This window comes from Sinocyclocheilus rhinocerous, unplaced genomic scaffold (genome assembly GCF_001515625.1).
Source record: "Sinocyclocheilus rhinocerous isolate Xijiao unplaced genomic scaffold, SAMN03320098_v1.1 scaffold498, whole genome shotgun sequence".
NCBI lineage: Eukaryota > Metazoa > Chordata > Actinopteri > Cypriniformes > Cyprinidae > Sinocyclocheilus > Sinocyclocheilus rhinocerous.
Window position 1 is genome coordinate 55754 of NW_015633594.1, and position 22449 is coordinate 78202.

Consider the following 22449-nt stretch of genomic DNA (forward strand, 5'->3'; position numbering starts at 1 on the left):
GGGCATGGGTGCCCAACCCTGCTCCTGGCGATCGACTGTCCTGCAAAGTTCAGCTCCAGCCCTAATCAAACACACCTGAAGCAACTAATTAGGGTCTTCAGGATCACTTAAAAATTAAAGGCAGGTGTCTTTGATTAGAGTTGGAGCTAAACTTTGCAGGACAGTCGATCGCCAGGAGCAGGGTTGGGCACCCCTGCTCTAGGGCAAGTGACAAAGCGTCTTGATTCAGAGCCAAATCCAACTGCTTCTGACTTTTCCCATACATTCTACAACGGTAGTGTCCAATCCTGCTCCTGGAGGGCCACCTTCCAGCAGAGTTTAGCTCCAGCCCTAATTAAGCACACCAAAACTAGCTAATCTAGGTCTTCAGGATCACAAGAAACTTCCAGTGAAGTGTGTTGGAACAAGAAGGTGGCCCTCCAGGAGCAGGTTTGGACACCCCTGTTCTACAGACCTAGAACAGGGTTCCCAACCCTGGACCTGGAAAACCCCCAACACTGAACATTTTATAAGTCTCCCTAATCAAACATGCTTGATCCAACTCTTTAGTGCACTAGTAGACACTCCAAGACCTGAAATTATGTACTTCTGGGGTTACCAAGGACCATGGATGTTAAACACTGACTTGGGGTACGTTTACACAGCAATGACTGTATGAAAAACGGAAAAGTTTTTCCCTTGCACTTTTGAAAAGTTTCACATATGGGCATGAACGTTGTCAAAACAATTGCCCATTTACACGAATCTGCAAACACAACTAAAAACGCTGTATTATGCATGCCAGGCCAGTAGTTGATGATGCCACTTTATCAAGAAACACTACGCGCCTGTATGCATACACATTCCTGTAGACTGAACACGTAATGTAAGTTTGCATTTTCAGGCACACAAAACAATGTTGTCATGTAAATGAATGGCCAAAAGTTTTCCATTTTTAGTTGAAAAAGGTGACGTATAAACACCCCCTTAGATGACTTAAAGCAAGGTTCCTCAAATCTTGCCCTGGAGGGTCAATGCCTTGCAGAGTTTAGCTCCAACCCTGATCAAACACACCACTAATGCGCTCTAGTTATTAGGCGTATTCGACTTGAAGCTGCGCTGCGCAGAACGATCAGTGTATGACATCAAAGTACCGCAAGAGTGATTTGAAAGCACAAGAAGCGTCTGGTCTCTTATCGCTCTTGCAGTACTTTGATGTCATACACCGATAGGTCTGCCCAGCGCTGCTTCAAGCCGAACCAAAGTCTCTTTAAGACAAGTCATGTCACTCGGCGGCCATCTTTGAAACGCCTCTTGGGCATGCAAGTGCAGCTCCTATCTCTTTGTATGGGGAAACATCAAATTCTCCAAAACTGTTCACTAAGCTTACGATTAAATTTCATATTTGAAATCACCAAAGAAATCTGACAACAACTGTGTCATAAATGTTGTTTCTTTTGCTCAAATAGCATTATAAAAAGCTTATTTTTCAGGCTAGACCAGCCTGCGCAGTCCTAAGCGCGTGTCTCAGAATGCTGACTGTTTCTATAGCAACCCGGACTTCTAACGGCAGCTGCAGTGACGCGCTGACTTTACCGATTAGCGATTGGCTCTTTCATTCAGAAGGCGGGGCTTTCTGCGATTGAGCGGCCATATTGAGTGTTGCATTTTTCCCCATTCAAAACTATACGAGTGACATGTCTTGGGTATTCTATAGTCTTTGGCCGAACACACCTCTTATAGTGTTAGGGGAGAGGCCATGCTCAGTGGCTCCAGTGCATCATCGAGACATGATTTCAGGCCCTCCAAAAAAATCCTGAACGCAAAAATGGTGAAAACTTTTTTTTAACGGTCTAACTCCACAATTCAGAACTACATCGTTCACAGTCTTTGTAACGTGTTTTCAGCAATACATTTCTAACTTTTTTAATGTGTTTAGAAGCAATTCTCTGAATTTCCTTTACACAGACTTTGTGTGCAATAATCTGCTGTGGAAAAGACATTCAATTCAACTGGTGGAGCAGGGAAACACAGACAAGACTAATGGACAGAAATTTGTCTCTCAAACACAGGTACAAAACAACAATGCCACAAAAACACCAGCTCCTGTGTGGTGGACTGGGACACTTTCTGATACGTCACTCTTTCTTCACCTTTATCTACCTCTTCACCCTTAAAAAGAACTCATCTACCAGGTCTCAAATCTTCTCACCATTACTCTTCTTCCATAGTCTGTTTTTGCCGATCAGGTGAGGTAAGAAGCAATGAACCTTTGCCAATGTTGTGGGGACTAATGGAAGCATCTCAAGCATTCTAAAACCATTCACTGTACTGCAATCTTGAAGTCTTTAGTAGATGTTCTAAGTATAACTAAGCCAAAAAAAAGTTTCTCTAAATTTGTGGACTGCAGAAGTCCCCGCTGATCCGACTGGACCAACTGGAGTTTCCTTACCATTTACACAGGTATGGATGATGTCATGACTCATGATCTACAGTACATGCAACACAGAACTCACTTCAACTTTAAAAAACCTTGGAATTTGTAGGAGGTTCTTGAATCATAGTCTACCAATAGGTTGCCATTCCTGGAATATGTGTTAGAGATTGTGGTTTAGAAACCCCAAAGAATCGTCCTATCTCCCTTCTCTTTACACTGCACAACACCAACTTGATCAACCTGCACAAATTCTCCAAGAACTCTTTCATTGTATGTTGCATTAACAATGGAGATGAGTCTTATAAGCTGGGCATTAACAGAACAGAACTTCTTGGTTATATTTCTAGTTTACCACATATGCCTAAGATCTCTAAGTGAATGTGGGCTTGGTACAGTTATGCAAGTTCCTAAACTAGACAAACAATAAATACTATACAAAAAGGCCAACATAGGCTCTACTTTATAAGGTGAATACTTGTTTATATTGGTCAGGGTGTTTTTTGTTTTGTTTTTGTTTGTTTTTTGGTTAGGGCAGATGTTCCTGGAGATCTACCTTCCTGCAACATTCATCTCAAACCCTGATCAAACACAACTGAACCAGCTCATTAAGATCTTCAGGAGCACTTCAAAGTTGGATCTAAACTCTGCAGGTAGGTAGATCTCCAGAAACAGGATTGGGCACCCCTGGGCAAGGGTGATTCCTAACACTTGAACAAACCTTGGCTTTCCTGTAAGCAATGGCAGAGTTCTTAGCACTGTTCTTAACTTAACTTCTTTAACCGTACGGTGATTTAAAAAGTAGTTCAATAGTGACAATGTGCATGTGGCAGTTTTCTGTTGCAGAAACCAAACTGAAGTGGCCTCAGGTATAGCAATAGAAATAAATAAATTCTATTCATGACTAGGAATCTTTCCTTGTGTTCATGTGATTAGACTTAACTCACCATCCCTACTCTGCTGGTGAACTAATAGAACATCAGCTTTCTCTAAACTTAGCTCATCTGGTTGCTGGGCAACAAAGGCTCTGATGCACTGCATTTGTGAAAAGTCTGCAAATGGAAAAAGAGAACATTTTAAATTATAAGCATTAGAATATTTACTTTGACTCTACAATTTCTTTTAAAGCAGGAAGTGCACATACCCTGAACTGCACTGAAGTCAATCTCAGGATAAGGTCGAGAGAGTGCTGATATCCAGCGCAGTTTATTGGCTCTGAGAGATGATGCAAAATGAGAGATGGGTACAGATTACAATATTCTGCACAACCAGATTGCAAAACACAAGACTGACTGGCTGAAATGAATTTATGCTGTCCAATATGGTTTTCCAAGTGAAAAAGTTTGCAAATGGGGAAACACTACAGCAGGTGTGTCCAATCCGGCTCCTGGAGAGCCAATGTCCTGCAGAGTTTAGCTCCAACACACCTGCCTGGATGTTTCTAGTAATACTCAAAAGCTAGTCCAAGTGTGTTTAATAAAGACTAGAGTTAAACTCTGTTGGAAGATGGCCCTCCATGAGCAAGACTGGACACCCCTGCCCAACAGGGGTGCGGACATGCGCACATGGCAGCCATTGCATGTTTACAAGATTGCAACAGCTTCTGACTCATAAATAAACATACACAATGACATACTTACTGTGTATCTGTCCGCAAGAGCAGGGCTTTTTGCGGCATGTGTAGATGGAACAGGCTTTTTTGTAAGGAATGCAGTTTGAACTTGCAGTTCTCAACCCGCAGCTCTGACACAGGTGCATGGTCGATAACTGTAAACCTACCCCCTCTGCAATCAGGAAGTTAAGCTTTAATCGCACCATAAAACATAACATTTACATTAAAATAAAGCCTGATTGTATTTATCAAAGAATAACAATGACAATTGAAGTATGGATGTAAAGAGCGCCAAACATACTCTTTCCGCAAAGAAACCAGGAGATAGTCATTGAAAAGGTGCATATAAACATTTCTCTCTTCTTCCCTGTCTTTTAGGGAAAAGTCTCTCAGTTCAGTCACAGGTCCCTCTCGTACCAGTCTGCGGGACTGACTGATCAATGGAAGAGTCTTAAGAGACACAAAATAAGTCATTATACATTTTGATTATTTAGATGGCATACAGTACAAATTAGGTTCCCAAACATATGTCATGCTCACCCTGCACTCAAAGTCAACTTTGGCATTGAGGGTCACAAGTGACTCAATGTTCTTCATTTGAGAGATACTTTCATTACTGTCCTGGATCATCTGTTAAGAAGCAAGGAAACATTGGACAGTGGTGAGAGAGAAAACTGATAAGAAATTCCAATGCAGAGATGTGGATGACATAACTACATTGTTCCAAATACATAAACAGATGTCTCACCTTCTCAAGTAGTTTCATGGCCTTAATGGCCTGTGCTTCATCCTTGGTTTTTGGAGCAGTTCTCTTTACAATATTCTACCAACAAAGACAAGAGAACAGAGAGCATTCAAAATACAGCATGCCATATTTGTGACAGGAGATGGATGACATATAATATAATGTAATATCAATATACTATTGGCCAACATTCCAACATAGATGAAGAAGGCAGGGCACACATTTCAGAGGTCAAAGTCAAGGGAAAGAGCTCCTAGGAATTTCCGAGGAAAGTTAGAAAATGTAGACTGAACAGGACCGAGGAAGACAGTACCTGCACAAGCAATTTGAGGCGTGTGATTCTTTGAAATGGCAGAATGAGGAAAGACCGTAGAGGCAGTCGTTGACAAACCGGGTTACGCTCTAACTTTTCCACAACTCTACGGAATTCATGACTCTCCTCCCTACGAGAGATGGTGGAATGAAACAAAGAAAACGTATGGACAAAAAATAAAATAGGAAAAGCACTTTTCCACTTCAGATGAGTGCAAACAAATACTCACATTAATCTTTGATACGTCTTGTCCTGATATGATTGGTTGGTAAGGTATGGCACATACACATTTTTGAATCGTGGACAGTGTTTGATAATGGTGTCACAGACAGTAAAGCGCATTATGTCGTTCTCCACTGCTTCTTCCAGCTGAGACAGAAAACTGAATTAAAAGAAGCATATATTATTGACATAATTCAGATTTCAGAGAAGTCATTTTAGCAATGACTCCAGGATGTTGTCAGAGCTAAACCAGAACACGATTAGACGTGAAGAATTCATACATATTTACGGAGTCTTAAAGTTATTTCTTATGGCGTCAGCAGCACACATATCTTTATCAAAACTAAACTGTATTTTTCTTCAGTAATTCTGTTTGTTTAATGATATGATTCTAACCTGTGACTGATGGCTCTAACATCATTTAGCCTGGAGAACAGCCAGTTTTTGTCTTGTGAAGACAGGATAACGTTGAGCTGTTTGGACATGACAAAGTTCTCCACTACGATGTCCAAACTGCGGCAGTATGATGCCTCAGAGGTCACGACCTCAAACCTCACCTGAAAAAGACAGAGACTCTTCATGATGCTGTCCTTACTACTAAAAACAAATATCTTTTGAAGCACAACATTTGTTTATTGCAAGACAATTCATACCTATTAGGACCGCAATGTCCCATCAAAACCTGTTTCTGTCTCAGAGTTAAAAAATCAAGTTAATTGTGACATTATATATCAAAATGTTTAATTTCTTTTTTTACAATTACAATTTAAATTGCAACTTTATGTTGCAGTGTTCCTTTATATCTCAAAATGAGACTTAAAATCTTGCAGTGGAGACCTTGTGACCCACAACTGAGACTTTATATTTCTCTCAGTTGTAGTTTTATATCTCACATTGTTACATTATATCTTCCAAATGACTTTTTTATCTCAAAATCTGGCTTTAAATCTTGCATTAATGAATTTGTTTATTTTAACTGTGACTTTATGGTGACTTTTCTCACAATTGCCTATATATTTCACAATTGTGGTTTTATACCTCACAATGTATCTTTACATGTCATTCATAAACATACTTAAAAGTAATGTACAATTACTTCCAACCTCCAAGATCTTTTTTAGTGGATGTATGAGATGTTAGTTCCCCTTAAGATTTATCCCCTCGTTGTTTTATCATTGTGAATTGTTTTGTTGAAAAGTGAGCTTGAGCTGTTTTATTTAAAATAAATGGCACTTGGTTTGAAATGTTATTATTTAGTACAATGACATTCACTGTTACTGCTTTTCCACCGGGGCTGGTGCCCGGAGCCAGAGCCCAAATGGGAACCAGGCTGCGGTTTTCCACTCAAAAAAGTCCTGGGCTGGTGCCCAGATCCCGGTTCCGAACCAGCCCCGAAACCTGGCTGGTCTCGAACAAGGGAAGTTATAACGTCAGTAGGCGGAGCTTCCACTACAGACTACAGTTTGAAAGACGCCATTTTTAAAAGCCAATGGAGTTCAAATAAATTAACAACATAAACAGCAACAATTAAACATGTCAGTTCAGCAGTGGTCATCAGAACAGATCAACGCTCTCCTTCTGCAAGAGATAACAAGCAATTCTGGTCACATGTTGGTGACGTAGAGGGTTCTGCTCCCTGCCAGTGAAAACGCGAGCCGGTTCTGAACGAGTGCCACTCTCAGCCGAGCATCAGCTCCAGCTCTGGCACCAGCCCCAGTAGAAAAGCGGTATGTGTTGTATGCAATGTATAGTTGGGGACACTGAATAATAATTCTACCTCCTGCAGACGCCTCTCATCCTCAGTAAGTTCCTCCAAATCTGGGCTTTTCCTCACTCCGGGGAGATCCTGCCACAGTGTGGTTGAGGAAGCAGAGATGGACAGGCGAGGGGACGGGGGTCTGTTTATAGATTGCTGAGGCACATTAAGACTTTTAAAGGGGTTGGTTTTGGACAGAGTGTGGGGGTGTAGGAGGACCTGAGGGAGAGGCGGGAGAGGTCTGCTTGATAGCTTAGGGGAATGATTTGGAGAGGAAGATGCACTTATTGATAGAGAATCAGAATGAGACAGCAGGATCTCTCTGTTCTGGACCACCTCACTGTATTCCTGATACAACTGAGAGTCTGCAAGAGAAAGAGAAAGAGAGATCATCGATATGGTTCTAGAGCTGTGCTTCTCAGTTGGACCCAGATTTGACTATGGATAAGAGGAACCAAATTTTTTGTCACACAAAAGTAAACAAATGTCCTTGAAATCAAGCAATTGCATTAATTCATATTAGCATTAACTACGCAACCAATAATTTGCACAAAACACATTGAGGTTGGCAGAAACCAACCATGTTTACCCTCACTGAAAGTGATCCCGTATTTAAAGAAGCCGTTTTTTTTTTTCATGGTTTTTGAGGATAAATGCAAATTGTCTATGCTGGCATCTGGATAATTTGGCTAGATTTTACAAAAAAAAAAAGTTGTCAGAAAAGCTGAACTTGCATAAAAATCAACAAATAGTGTATAGTCTCTTCCCTTTAAAAATGTACTAAGTCAATTAAAAAAAAAAGAATTTGTTTTATCGAACTATGCATGACTTTAAAATAACATTAAACGAACCATAAAATCATACCTAGTTAATAATAAAATTAAACTAACCATAAAATCATATCTAGTTAGATACAGCAAAAAGAGCAGAAAAAGGGCTAAACCAGTCTATCCACCAGTTGAAAATCATTAAATTAGAGAAAATTACAAGAGGTCAGACAGAGATCAAGTCAGAAAGACAAAGGAAGCGAACAAGTACAGCAGGTCAGTGAATCAACAGGGCAAAAAAACAGATGTACAAGCATGAACATCCACAAAAGCATTTTTAATACTAAGTGAGCATTTACAGTTGTTTATCTGCAGTTCCGAGTGATGTGCAAGCACAAACCTGTTCCTTGCCTGAAGGACTATAAGCAGCATAGTCAGGAATGACAAAACTTTCCCTGCTCACATCTGGACTGTAACCACTGTAACCACCCATGTATTAAGAACCATGTATTTCATAGATTTTACAGGCAGTTACAATCATATTGTGTACACTACCATGTGTACAGAAGGGTGTGTGTGAAATTGGGATTTGCATGACTGGGAATTTTATGTGTCTTAGTAATGTTTTCATGCATTTTAAACATTTTAAAACAGAACTTTTTATTTGTAGTCTGTTATAGCCATGTACATGTCCATGTAAATATCAGCAATGTGTTCCAGATAAAGACAATACAGAGACTTACTAAAGAATTTAGAATTCCTCTTTTTTGTCCTCCCAAGTTTCCTAAAAGTAAGAAGGAGAGAGAGAGAGCAAATGACATCTGTGATATAATGGTCATTTGTAAGGCTGTCAGTGGTGATTGAATGCTTATAAAGTTACATTACCAAGCCAAACCAAAAAGGAGAGGCTTGCTATTGTCATGCTATCATTTCCATTTTTTGTTCTTTGAGACATTATACCTCCTAATCGGAGTTATACCTTCAAAACTAATTGAACTATCAACTGAATCATATTAGATTAGTCCTAATCCAGATATAAGATTATAGAGCATAAATTTAGCTAATATGTCAGTCACTTTGAACCTTGCAGTGTGCTTGCAGTATCAAGCAAACACAGTAGTTTTCAGTTACAGACACCATTGTAGAAATTCACTATTCATAATCAGCCACAGTTAATTCTGTGTAGCAGAACCATGGTTAATTTGTGGTTACCGTGGTTTTTGGTTTGATCGGTAGTAAAACAATGGTTAATATTCATAAAGGACATGCAGTATACATGCTGTAAAGTCGGGTTCTCCTACCTTAGATCCATTTCACTCCAGGTAAAACATAATTCATCCTCTTTATCATCTATACAAACAAAATACAGCAAAATCAGCACACATCACAATTTTTTTTTTTTTTTACACCTTAAGCTTCCTTTAACCAAAATAAGTAGCACATCATCTCAAGCAAACCAGATAGGAATGATTCTACATAGCCATACACAAGCTGTACACAAGAGAAGTGCCTCAAGCTTTCCAGTGGATAAATAAGAAGATAGACTAAACCGTAAGATCTCTGGGAGTGGAGCAGTTCAGTAGCTCTCAAGAAAATGTGGCAATAAATAATAATAACCCTAATGCAATGAAAAGTATGAAGAAAAAAACAACAGGAAAATGTGCTGGGGGATGACTTGTTATGAATGACTAAGAATGGTGTAATCTGTGAAACAAAGGAAATCTGGCAGCTCAAAATTCTGTCTCTTCCAAGAAATGATGCTGTTTAAGGAGTCTTCAGCGGTCATGACTCCAACCCCCACAAGAATCCTCATGAGCCCTCTGGAGCTTCCAGGCTATTAAAATGAGACTACCAAAAAGCTGGGGGAATACATTATTAGTTACTACTGTGGTATGAGAACCTAAAGTCTACTGCTTGTGTGGTTTCAGATTTCTTTAAAGTCCTGAGAATGTGTCTCTTAAAAAAAAAAAAAACTTTTTGATAGAAATATTTACTGTCATATATTACTGTAGAAGGGTAAATAAACATAATTTTAATACTGTTCATGATATCATGTATGTGTATCTCTTGTCGTTAAATCCATCATTGACTAATTATGTCATACCCAGTCAATATGAATGAAAACTGTGAAGCAAAATGATAAAAATTGCTGGGATGTTTCATGCTCTCTTCATTCTTTAAAGTGTCTACGGTGCACTTGAACATAATCCACTTGAACATAAAGCATATTCAATAAGAAAAAAATGTAAGGTAGAACTTTTCATCCATGTGCTATTCAAAAACATGTAATACAGCCCTGCATACCCTGGATATAATGACATACCTTGTCTGTCCCTAATATACTATACAGTTTATAAGGCCCTGCCATTAGCCTGAAGGGCCTTGGTGTGGTAAAGAAAGTTACTTCTGAGGTAGAGCGAGTAATCGCATATTATTTCGTAATTATAATGTTATATTATATAACATTATAATGACAAACATTTTTGATGTTATTCCATGGCTGAGATTATAAATAAAGATCTCACAGTCCCATCATGACTGCCACAAGGCTATATGTGAATAGTTTTAACTGTTTATTACTGTTCAAATACCAGGAATACTCATTTACATGACAGGAAAATAAACTATTTTAACGCCCATATTGACACTTATTTAGGGGAAGATGACTCATGGAATTCTGTTACATTATTCCGTAAGCACATTTAGACTCTCTACGTGACATTACACCACTGGTATATTAACTTTGATAGGATAGGTTCAATAGATCTCTCAAGACACATTTAGTTCTCTTCTCACGTGAGTGGAACTTAGGGGAGCAAGGGGGTCACTGAATGTCTGATTCAACCTTCTTATATTAGTCCTCCTCTCACCTGAGTTGTTGAATATGCTTGTCCTTCGGTCCCTTCCAACTCCTTCTCCCTCTTCTTCATCATCTTCCTCTTCTTTGGTATTCTCCACTAACTTTCGGAACCCTCGCCTCCTCATGCGAGCCTCATTCCCCAAATCTCGAAAACTACTAGAGCTTAGAACAACTTCCTCAATACTATCTTTTTTCTTAGATACTTCTTCTACCATCCCCTCTGCCTCTCCTTCTGAGGAAACCATGTGCTGGTTAGAACTAGGATCCAGCCAGTCACGTTTCTCATTCAACTCTCTCTCCATCCCTCCCTGTTGTTCTTCTCCTCGCTCTATTATTTCTTCCTCTTTCCTTAATTTGTCCATTTCTCTATCACCCTCTGTTTGTGTATTGGTTTGCGTATCTATGTGTGTCACACTACCTTTTGTATTTTCTGCGTCCGCCGACTTTGGACCCAAGATCTCTCTCACCACGTTCTTGGCCCATCTAAGGTAAGGGGCAGTAGAGCATCGCTTTCGTTCCTCTGATGTGCTCCATGAGTCATCTGAACCAAAATGCTCCACTGTGTCTCCGGTAGGTTCTTTTTCTCCTCTTTCTATTGTGTCTTCATAACGAGTCTCTGTAGCCCCATGACCATTATCCTTGCATGGCCCTGAAGTTTCAAAAGGCTCTGGTAGGAAAAGTTGGTTGTCTTGTTCTGTTTGCTCACTGGGAGGAATCATTTGACCTTCCAGTGATGTTACACCCTCTGTTGCCTGGTCATTACTTCCTGCACCCTCCACTTTGTCTTCATTATGAGAAAGACTGAGGTCATCCATCACTCTTTCAATGTCCTGTTCACAGTGTTCAACCCTTTCAAATGCTTCATTTACATTTACAGTGCTTATTTCACCTTGGTTGTCCATGTTATGACCTGGATGCTGATCGGCTGCCTCTTCAACAGTAGGATGTATACTTGAATTCTCTATTGTTTGTGAATTGGGAAGGGTCTGACCAATCACACAAAAGACTCTTAGGGGTCCTTTTGGAGCCACACAGTCTGCCCTTTCATTCACTGTTTGGTTTTCCAGTTCTTCATCTGCCCCAATCTCTCTGTCATGAATAGTTCCTGAGTGTCCAGAGACAGTTTCGGGAACTTTACCTTCCCAGAATTCTTTGCAGTCTTCAAAATCCTCTTCCTCTGCATCATCCCCTCCACTGGAAACCGTTACAAATCCATCATCTGCTGCCATCATTCTGTTCTTCTCTGCTTCTGACTCTCCCTCACTTCCTTCCTCATTCTCCAAGTAGTCATATCTATTGTTGCTTCTCTGTTCATCTCTGACATTCTCTTCCATGTTGTCAGCCACATGCTCTCTGTTCATCTGCCACTCTGGTTCCATGGCTTTATCAGAAGCCATGTCCCCTTCCATCCTCTTCTCCACCCTTTTTCTGCCCACATCCAACAAGAACTCCCCGGCCCTCTCAAGTTCTCTATACTTGTCCTCAAGACTTTTGCTCTTGCTTGCTTTCCTTATCTCAAGCTCTTCTTCATTTCCAGTTGTCATGCTTTCTGTGTATCTTTGGATGTACCTCTCTCTTGCTCTCTCTCTCTCGGAGTACTCCTCTTTTAAACAAGATTCTTTTCTCTCACTACGAGGTTCCAGCCACATTTTCCTTATCCTGTTTTTAGGTTTCTTTGTAACTGCTTCCTCAGCAGCAAAGCTTTCACTCTTCTCTTCTTCTCTCAGTGTACTCCTTACTTCCTGCTCTTCCTCTGTTCTTCCCTTCAATCTTTCTTTATCAGTCTCATATGTGTTTTCTCTGTCTCTGTCCTCAAGGTTCTCTCTCATTGCCCTCCTTTGTTCAATCTCAATATCAGTTCCTGAAATCAGCTCTCCACTACTTTGTCCACTCTTCTCCACCTTACTTCTCCCGGTCTCTCTGTTTTCTTTCCTCCGCCTCTCCCTCTCATCAGTCTCTCTTTTAGAATACCTATCCCTCTCTCTTATCCTTTCTCCATCTCTATACCTTTCTCTTTCAGCTGTGTATAAGTAAGCATCTCTGTCTGTTCTTTTCTCTTTGGAGTCTCTTGTTCTGTCTCTTGGTTTATCTGTCTTTCTGAGTCGTTCCACATTGTCCCCTTTTGGATCATGATAACCTTTCTCCCGGTAATCTCTTTCTCTAGGCATTGCCATGTCTCGCCATCTCTCAGCTTCTCTCTCTCTACGTCTGTCTCTCGCTCTAACTCTGTCTATCCTTCGCTCTGCATCACTGTCTCCTTCACTCTTGTAGAGTTTGTGTTTATGTTTAGCATCTTCTTCTCTCTTCCTTTCCTTACCCCTGTCTCCATCACTGTCTCCTTCGCTTTTTGTATCTCTTTTCCTAGATCTCTCTCCCTCTCTCTGTCTATCGGTTCTCCTTTCCCTATCTGAAAAGCTCTCTGTCTCTCTTTCCATGAGTCGAGGATAATATCTGCCCTCTCTGTCTCTTTGTTGATGTCTGTCTCTGTCTGTCTCTCTTTCCCTCATGCCTGAAAGGTCATTGACCCCTGGATAACTTTCTCTCCTTCTTCCTCTCATTCCTGAGTCAAACTCCTTCTCTCGTTCCCTCTGTCTATCTGGCTCCTCCTTTACAAGCCTTCTCATTTCATTTCTCCTCAACTCCTCCCTGTATCTTGCAATTTCTCTTTCACCCTGCATGTCCATGTCTCTGTATCTCTTCCTTTCCTTATCTCTTTCATTTTTATACAGTATGTCCGTCGGTCTTCCCATGTGACGTTCTCTTTCATAATCTGGAATTGGTATCCTTCTGTCTCTCACTCTGGTTGGTTTTGTCATCCTTGGAAAAGTGTCCCCTTTTCTCCTCTCATTGTCTCGATCTCCATATTCAGCCTGCTCTGACACTGATGAGCTTCCGTTTGCATGTCGATCTCTATTTCTCCACCTCTGTCTTTCTTTCCAGTCCACCTCTCCATCTCTTCTTCTGGTTGCAGGAAATCTCTCCCTCTCCCTAATCCCATCACATGAGTCTGGTTCCACTTCTTTTTCTCTTGTTCTGTCCATCTTTTGGTGTTTCCAAGTCTCTTCTTCACCTAGGTCCCCTTCGCCAATTACCTCAAGGTAACAGTTTGCACTTGATTGACAACCTGTCTAGTGCACCTTAAGAGGACTGTATCTGCACAGTGTATTGGATGGCCCAATTAATTCGACTGGTTTCCATGGCAACATAGAGAACCTATAAGGGAAGTCAAAATTCCAAGTCAATAAATCAAGCAACCATATAAAATTCATATTCCAAAGAGGAAAACTGTCAAACATATTCTGGGAAATCTTTAAAACTGTGGAGTATCTTGTTGAAACATGTCAGGTATATGTCTTGGCAGCTTAGACAGTTGCGACTAACATGGGCTTTCTCTCTCTCTCTCTCTCTCTCTCTCTCTCTCTCTTAATGTGTCGAGTCAAATGTTTACCATTAATTAATTTGGCAGTAGCTTATCTGAAGTGACTTGGATGGATTCAAAGTATACATTTGATCAGATTTTTATTCCCAAACAATTGAAGTCATGACCTTGGTGTTTCTTGCACTATACTCCACAAGATAAATTACAGCGAAACAACAGAAATATCCTGTTCTTGTCAAACATGTCACTTCAAATCAGTCTAATTTACTGTTAATATGCATAATACACATTGCCATTTTTTTTCTTTTATTTTTTTATTTATCTACTACTCTTAACATTAATGACAGAACTGTCATACTATAACATACTATAATATATATATATATACAGTATATATATATATATATATACACACAGTTCATATGCAAAACAGCCTGTTTGTCAGTTCAGCAAAAATTCAGTTCAGTTCAAGAATGCAGTTCAACCAACCACTGCTATTCTTGTTTTGTGTTCAGAGGCATTTAAAGTAATTCATGCCCAGGAAGAGCCAAAGCACTAGGGGAGCACTATTAAGGAGCAAGCAAGTCTTCAACATAGCTGACTCATGTCAAGATGTAGTGAATCATGACGCACAACAAATTAACATGAACAAATTCATTAGAAAACGACTACGGTGAATAGCTTAAACAGAAATATATTCTCAAGCATGACGATGCAATATTTGCCTGTGACGTGGACATGTTTGTTTACAAGAATTGTTTTGTTTACTAAAGTTAAATCAAAAAGGAAAGAATGAAAAGTTTTGGGAATAATGCAGAGGACTCACCTGAGAAGTGTCTTGGGGAACGCTTCTCTGTCTCTCTCCAAGTTTTTCTTTGCTTTATTGACAAAGTGAAGCTAGCAGGAATTGCACAACTCTCAGACATTCCACATATCAGTGTTTGCCCATTGAGAGAACCAAAGTTGAGTGAGATAAATGCTCTACTGAAAACACTGATTTAATTATCCAGCCTGCCTCTGTCCTACTTAATGTGTTAATGTAAGCAAAAATAGTTTTCAGCAAAGTAAAAAGATTCTCACAGTGTTCCTCTCTCTCTTTCTCTCTGTTTCCCTCTCTCGTCCCCTCCTCCTCCCGCCCTTCTCAAATTCCCAAACAAGTTTGAACAGATTGACACTTATCTTCCTCCCCGCTTCTGTTTCTGTTTTCCTTTTACTTTCCCCCTCCAGCACTGTCTTAAAGAGGAGTCCAAAAGTTACCGTCTGTTCAAGCTCACACGCAGCTTTTCTTCACTTCTCATAAACTCAGTAGACCCACAGTGATTGCGCTACAGCTTGTTCCAGTAATTCAGCCTTTCACTCACCTCACTCTCACTGGCACTGCATGCTTCTCTCTCACAGAAACAGGAAGTGAACACATCTGTGCTGTGATTGGTGGGGTTGAAGATGCTGGGTGTGACTGTTTTCTCAGGTAAAGACATGAGAAAGAGTGAGAGCAAAGGGGGAGGGGCGAACAAGTATGAGTGTGTCCATACACAGTAATGTCATCTGCAGCTTACGTAACACAAAAGTTCTCAGAAAAAGCTGTAAAAGACAGTGGAGCGCAGATGACACATTTGCACATTACCAAAGATAAATTGGAAAACACCTTGAACAATACATGTAAATCTGCTCCTTTAAGATATTGCTTGCTCTTTTTGTGCAAAGCCTTTCAAAGTAGTTTTGTGCAATTTTGGTATAAACTTTTAATTTAAAATCAAAACATTTTTAAGTGATGAGTAAGCAATATTGGAAGCATATTTCGAAATATGAAGCATTTTCTATTTTCGAGTTTAATTGATCATTTTGTATTGTATCTGCTGTTATAAATAGCCAAGTTTCCTGTCCTCATAATGAACCACCTGAACAAACTTAACTCCAGAGTGTGCTGTTATCTGAACGCAAACAAGTAGAACATAATAATCTAAAAAAAACTGACACTATCAATGAAATGTCCTGGACAAAGGTTAGGAGAAATGATCAATCATCTACAAGCATGTTCTAATGTATGACAGAAAGGACTAATTTGGGAAGACTGCAATAAACTAATCAGATATTTCCAACGTAATTACAAAGATAGAGTATATCCTGAGATCCTAAAAGAAGAAAAGAAGTGCTAGCATCATGGCCTTAGTTAATTAGCTAACTAGTAGTCTATCACAAAACCTCATTGCAAGAGAACATTGTATAAAACATATGCAATAACAAAACACATCTCACAAAAACTAGCGCACCTAGATTATTTTGTTATTAATACAAAGCTGATATAAGAATTAACATTGTCACGTCATGTGACAACCAGAATTAAAACACATAACTTAAACTATATAAAGAATCTCGCCAAACTCTGCTTGAGAATGAAAAACAGTTGTCATTTTCCAATAAATATGCACAAAATAGGGCCTAAAACTCTTACAATCTGTTTTTTCTTTTGTCTTTTTCAACAATTTGTCAGTGAAAATAGGTGCTTAAACTTAAGAAACTGCTGATCATTTAGTCAAACAAAAGAGTAAACTCTTGATTTGTGAAATTTTGCATATATCTAGCAATAGCTAAACATACAATAATTTAAATAGATAAAACGTCTAAAATGAAACAGGTGGGGTCTTTTTGATTTTATAATTATCTATGAATGACCAGACATATCTAATAGTTATCATGACAAAAACATTCTTTGTGCATCTAATGCTTTACATATATACAGTAATATATATATATATAAAACTGTGGGAAAATGTATTATTGCATTGGTGGTTTTCAAATGCTCTGTGGTCAGCAAGCTATGAATGTTCAGACAGCTCAGTGAGAAACTGCTGATCAGCAACTAAACCTGCAGTTTTGTCGTGCATTTTACTTCCACGATAAACTCTACGTCGAACACGACAATTGACTGAGGCTAATCAGGAAAAACACGTCTTGTTTGGCGATGAACTAGATCTACAGCACTAGACTGTAACTAAAGGCAGAACTCAATATCCCATGTCCACGTGCAGCACTTCAGCTTCCGCCTTATGCACATTGCACAGTCACATGTGGCGCCTGTTTAGTTTCGCTTCCGCGTTTGAACAGAAACCGTTAAATCCTTTCAATAATGCAAACGTTTTAACGCGAATATAGTCAGAAGTTGGTTTATTCAATGTGTGATTGTCGATACCAGCGGACATTTTGACGTTATGTCGTTAAGTGTTGTTTAAAGACATCAGTGCGACAGTTTGGGAAAGAGAAGATCCCCAGGCTGGGTGGACACAACTAGACAGCTAATTAAGACCTTTACTTTTATTTATCTACAGTAAACACGGTCATAGGAATCCTGAAAGGTGCGTTTGTGATCAACTTTGTGCATTTCTTTAATTTCATGCATTTTAAAGATGACAGCTTATGCTAACAGCATGTTTATCTGGTTTCCTAACTAAAGTTCTTCATTACCCATTGCTTACTTCAGCTTGGATCCATGCAGTATAACTTTTGTGTTGTCTTGTCGTGTGTTCAGTCATATAAAATGAACATCACACCGGTTTTTTTTTTTTTTTGCATTACAACCAGGCTTTTGTAGTTTTGCCAACAATTTGTAAACATGCCGATGCATTTTCAGCGAGTTTTATAAAATTCTGTTTGCATAACAATTTTGTCTGTAGTCTTTACAAATATGATTATATTGAAGAGCCACTGATGACTTTGGCGTTTCAGAGTGCAAATTTTTTTAAGTTAAAATCTTTATCAGTTTTGACCAAAAATATTTCACACGACTCGGGAATTAGTCTTTGATTTACTTGTGAAATATACATGTGTGTTAAAGATATGCACCATTCAAAAACTCCCTATACTAACTAATAGCAAAACAAAATGTTATAAAATGTGATTTATTATGAGATGCCAAAAGTAATTGGAATTAACCAGGAAAAAGGACACAGTTTGTCTAATTTGTGCCCTTCACTAATCATAAAATGCTCTGTGCATAGTGAAATGTGTATTATATGCATATCTTGTGTCAGGCTACTGTTACACTGCCCATATTTTGGATGCATGCATTAGTCAATCATTGGATAAATTCACTGACCATTTTTTTAATGTAGTGCCCTTTTCCCATCAGGTGTCACCGCTGAAAGTCATGTTGCTGTCTCTGAGAATAATCATCACTCCTCTTTACGTACTACTTGCTGGAGTACAAGCGGAATTCATCACAGACAACTGCAAGCTGATTTCACAGAGCAAGTCTGAGCAAAATGCGCTCCATTTACTGGAGCCTCTCACCAATCAAACGTAAGTCAGGTTTTTTTTGCAGTTAATCTAGCTTTCATTCAGTTTGCAGGTTGTGCTGGTCTTGTTAATGTTAATAACGGTCTTCATATTCACTCTAAACAGCTTCACCACGGAAGGAAAGGAGAAGGATTTTTCGTATATTTTTCAGGTGTGTGGAGATGCTGGTGGAATAAAGGATGCAGGTCTTGTGCAGCAAGACAAAAAAGGAGGAAAGCTGGTCCGAATTGGGAACTACACCAACACACGAGCTATCAGAGGAAGTATGTTACATTGCTTGACCTTTAGAAGTGACGTTTTATCATTTGCTTTTTTGCTACAGGTAGACTTTTCTGAAACCATTACATTCTTCGATATCTCTTTGAATTAATATTAAAATAACAGTTAATTCAGTTTTAATTGTTATCAACGTTAATTTATAATAATGACTACTGAATTTTGGCAGGGATGCATTGCAAGAGAACATTGTTAATACAACCCGCATTAAAACACAAATCAAAGTTCAACTTTTTCCAGGTGTTACAGGCAGCCTTGTTAACTCATTTTTGACCTTAGTTCTCCTTTTGTTCTTGGTGCAGGTGACTGGGTTCTGCTCTTCTATGAAGGGGGAGAGAAATACGACAGCCACTGTTCACAAGAGGCAAGAAGAGCCATGATTATGATTTCATGCAGCACAAGCACAACGGTATGAACTTTTTAATGCTTTCGAAATGACACTTGGCATTTTTTACTTTATACCCCTACAATATTTAAATAAAATGCATCTGCTATTTTTTTATGTATTTTTAAATCATTTTTTTTAGATCTGAAAAAGAATAAGTTTAGCGTTATCATTGATCCTCATAACAAAAGTATTAGTTGTATTTCTGTCAACACGTGATCCACATCTATTTGATATACTGTTGATGAAAATCTGCTGAAAATAATGCAAAATTCTGTTAGTAGCATTAGTGCTTTATCATGCTTGGACTAAATTATTTCAGGTATTCAAGATAGCATAGTAGCTTTTACCCTGACAATAACCAGAATGACATCATCATTTCAACTCATTATTATTTCTTAGCTCTTATTAATTATTAATTTTGTGTGCATGTGTTTTGTTAGAATGCATTTTCAGTGGTTTTGGAGGACAATCAGAAGCAACAGGACTGTTATTACCTGTTTGAGCTGGACTCCAATGCGGTCTGTCCTGTAATCCCATCTAAAGTCAGTGCCGGCTCCATATTCCTTATTATGTGAGTGCTTTAAAGGGGAGTTCTAATGCTATTTCATGCTTTCTGACTTATCTACACTGTTGAAGTGTTGGATTCTCGTACTAAAAATGACCAAATAAGTCTCAAAAAATGTTTCTTTGCCAAATACACTCCTTCAGGGTTCGTACAAGTTTAGGAAAGTCCTATATAACGTCATAAATGGCGGGATTCCTTGTATGGGCACGTCTCCCGGAAGAGTGCGCGCACATCAATCAGAGCGAGAGCAAGAGCAGCATCAACATGCTTCGTTCATTAATTCATTAGCCATATAGTTAATTTAAGTCAATAAAGTTTTTGTTCCTGTTTTATTTATGTCGATGTCACAGCTTGCAGATGATCGTTATGCAAAAGCTGCGCTCTACTCTAGTCTGTAGCTACTCAAGATTAACATGATATTGGCAGAAACTATGTGAGTTATGTCCGTTTTAAAATTCTCACAGGGGTCATCACACCATTAGAGACGATTAAGGAGAAACATTAATGTCTTTTGCTCAGATTTTATATGTAATCATGTTCCTGTTTGCTGTCCATAGTGTATTCTGCTGCCTGGCTGTGTATCTCACTGGTGGATTCCTCTATCAGCGACTGGTAGTTGGAGCCAAGGGAGTTGAACAGTTCCCCAACTATACCTTTTGGTCAGAGATCGGCAACTTATCTGCTGTAAGTATAATTACATATATATTTGCCTCAGTTCATCTTCTGCTTTGGTCTTTTTATCCCCTTTTATGAAACAAATATAATTTTTTTTTTTTTATCGTAACAGGACGGATGCGATTTTGTCTGTCGTTCCCGTGGCAACAGAGAAGAACGACCCACATACAGAGGCGTGGCTACTGAACCTCTTGGGGAGGAGCAAGAGGAAAGGGATGACCATTTACTTCCCATGTGACCAAATCACATCAACCAATGAGAAGAGGCTGGGCAGTTATTACAGTTTTGAAACCCAAAGAGAGATGTTCAGTTCAGCAGGCATGTTCCTATTTCAGAAGTGCTGCTGTTTTTTTCTTTTTTCTTTTTATTTAACTTCCCAATAGCATTTATTCTTTATTTATCCTTTAAAATGTTGATTTGGTGTTTGTTAAATGTAAAAGTTTGCTAACTAGTTTTCAAATTAAATTTGCTAATTAGATATTTATAATAAGATAACATGATCAACATGCAACACTGCCCCTGTTTTATCTCTTTATAGGAAGTAAAAGACATCAACGCTGCTTGACTGTGTAATAGGGTCACCACAAAGATGTAGTTTGCTATAAGTACTTAATTTGATTAGAATTAAGTTTTACTTGCAGTATGAACCCATGTTTGATGAAACTGAAATGAATTTTTTAAGCTTATGCTCCACCAACGTAATCAGTTAAATGTTTTTTTAAAAAAAACATTTTTTTTTTATTTCAGAATTTCCATAAATTAACTAAAATTGATTGATTGAACTCACAAATATGCTCTGCTTTACATTACAAATGAGCTATTTGTTGTGGAATGTTGTGTTAGTATAAAGAAGTTACAAGGATCTGATGAGGCGTACCTCTTCAGCCTGTTACAACCTATATGCCATGTTTCTGAATTATGTTATTAAAGATAAATCATAAAGGTTATTAATAAGATACATTTAAAAATGATGCTTTCTATAAGATAAAAAGGTGTTCTGGGAGAGACCCATTTGTGGCACATTACTCTTGATAATAATTAATGAAACATTTGAAGTGAAACAACATGAAAGGAAATGTGTTTCCATTTGGTTGGTTTTCTTTTCACTTTGGTTACTTGTTATTGCAAAAGTTTATAATTTTTTGACCATGGGATCTATTTCATACGGTAAAAATTACTGTAAATCCTCACTGGAAACCACAGGACAAATTCCAGACTATGACAGAGCACCATTATGTTTTTCTTTCACTGCTTTTGTACTGTGTACTGTGTGTTTGAATGCACTGAAGCTTTTTTTTTTTTTTAGTGGAGTCATATATTTTCCCTAAACATAACCATGTTCTTGAGGAGCCAAGCTCATGAATGAGCTTAAACACTCCTGTTTTTGAGGTATATAGATCATAGCCTTTCAACTATTTAAAGAATCACGGAAGAGAGTTGATGGTTATAAATCCAAGCCATAAAAGGTGCTTTTGGTCTGTGTATAAAAGTCAGTTAGAGGCTTCTTAAAAAGCACTTCTAAAGTATCAGATTGAAAATGCTGGTTTAGCTTCTGCTTTAATAACTAAAGTTATTAATGGCAGAAAGGTATGATGCATTTGGCTTGATTCTGATGTACTGTACTTCATGAGATACAGGCCTGTGCAAAGAGGTGACTTCACTGTTCTTGCTACTGCTTTATTGTTCTGTACAATTTTAGTATGAAAATTTTTTTTTAATTTTGTTTGCTTTGGAATTATTGAGGAGATGTGTGAATAAAGTGTTTGATTACTGGTGTGTGTATGCACTTGTGTAGTTCTTCACAGAGTTTACATTTTGCTGTCTTAGAGAAAACTGGTGGCTTCTGGATTGCATTAAAGCTTTAGAACTTTGAACTGTTCTTTGAGCATTTAAAACTCTTTGACCAAAACAGGTCTCCACACAAGTTGGTTAATTACACATTCTCAATTTCTTCATGGCCTCTATTATCAGCATAAAGTTGCAGGTTATACATTTTATATTAGTGGCGTATATTCCATGTTAGGTGAAAATGAGTATTTTATTACCAGTGTTGGGCAAGTTACTTCCAAAATGTAATACATTATATATTACTAGTTACTGTCTTTTGAAAGTAATTAGTTACATTACAATATTACTCTCTCTGAATTGTAATGCATTACACTACTTTTGAGTTACTTTCATCCAA

The 22449-nt window shown here is 38.5% G+C and overlaps 2 protein-coding genes across 6 annotated transcripts in view; one reads left to right on the forward strand and one right to left on the reverse strand.

The window, feature by feature from the left end:
* LOC107744673 (trichohyalin-like) overlaps positions 1 to 15506 on the reverse strand; it is a 17785-nt gene extending 2279 nt beyond the window's left edge. The window contains exons 1-14 of one of the 3 annotated variants that reach the window (XM_016558467.1): positions 14894 to 15506; positions 10699 to 13901; positions 9130 to 9178; positions 8572 to 8612; positions 7083 to 7426; positions 5702 to 5862; positions 5313 to 5465; positions 5084 to 5213; positions 4774 to 4848; positions 4566 to 4655; positions 4327 to 4475; positions 4054 to 4197; positions 3558 to 3628; positions 3361 to 3465 (exon numbers count right to left, since the gene is read on the reverse strand). In XM_016558467.1, coding sequence (XP_016413953.1) covers positions 3361 to 3465; positions 3558 to 3628; positions 4054 to 4197; positions 4327 to 4475; positions 4566 to 4655; positions 4774 to 4848; positions 5084 to 5213; positions 5313 to 5465; positions 5702 to 5862; positions 7083 to 7426; positions 8572 to 8612; positions 9130 to 9178; positions 10699 to 13729 — 4543 coding nt within the window. In that variant the 5' untranslated portion in view covers positions 13730 to 13901; positions 14894 to 15506. The remainder of the gene's footprint in view (positions 1 to 3360; positions 3466 to 3557; positions 3629 to 4053; positions 4198 to 4326; positions 4476 to 4565; positions 4656 to 4773; positions 4849 to 5083; positions 5214 to 5312; positions 5466 to 5701; positions 5863 to 7082; positions 7427 to 8571; positions 8613 to 9129; positions 9179 to 10698; positions 13902 to 14893) is intronic. The other 2 variants (XM_016558468.1, XM_016558469.1) reach the window with 2 other exon arrangements.
* A 1609-nt stretch (positions 15507 to 17115) lies between these two features.
* Positions 17116 to 20653, forward strand: m6pr (mannose-6-phosphate receptor (cation dependent)). 3 transcript variants are annotated; one of them, XM_016558532.1, is made up of 7 exons: positions 17116 to 17420; positions 18177 to 18363; positions 18466 to 18623; positions 18939 to 19045; positions 19465 to 19595; positions 20147 to 20273; positions 20377 to 20653. In XM_016558532.1, the coding sequence occupies exons 2-7, from the start codon at positions 18212 to 18214 to the stop codon at positions 20500 to 20502; spliced, it is 801 nt and encodes a 266-aa protein (XP_016414018.1). In that variant the 5' UTR covers positions 17116 to 17420; positions 18177 to 18211; the 3' UTR covers positions 20503 to 20653. The 3 variants fall into 3 exon arrangements, with proteins under 3 accessions (XP_016414018.1, XP_016414017.1, XP_016414019.1); XM_016558531.1 differs by having other exon boundaries at positions 18194 to 18363; XM_016558533.1 differs by having other exon boundaries at positions 18194 to 18363; positions 18939 to 19000.
* The last annotated feature ends 1796 nt before the right edge of the window (positions 20654 to 22449 follow it).

Excerpts from the sequence above, each read along its gene's own strand:
- m6pr (XM_016558532.1), top strand. The coding sequence starts at position 18,212 with ATGTTGCTGTCTCTGAGAATAATCATCACTCCTCTTTACGTACTACTT. Across the intron at positions 18,624-18,938 it reads CACACGAGCTATCAGAGGAA|GTGACTGGGTTCTGCTCTTC; the intron begins GTATGTTACATT and ends TTCTTGGTGCAG. Across the intron at positions 19,596-20,146 it reads GGCTCCATATTCCTTATTAT|TGTATTCTGCTGCCTGGCTG; the intron begins GTGAGTGCTTTA and ends TGCTGTCCATAG.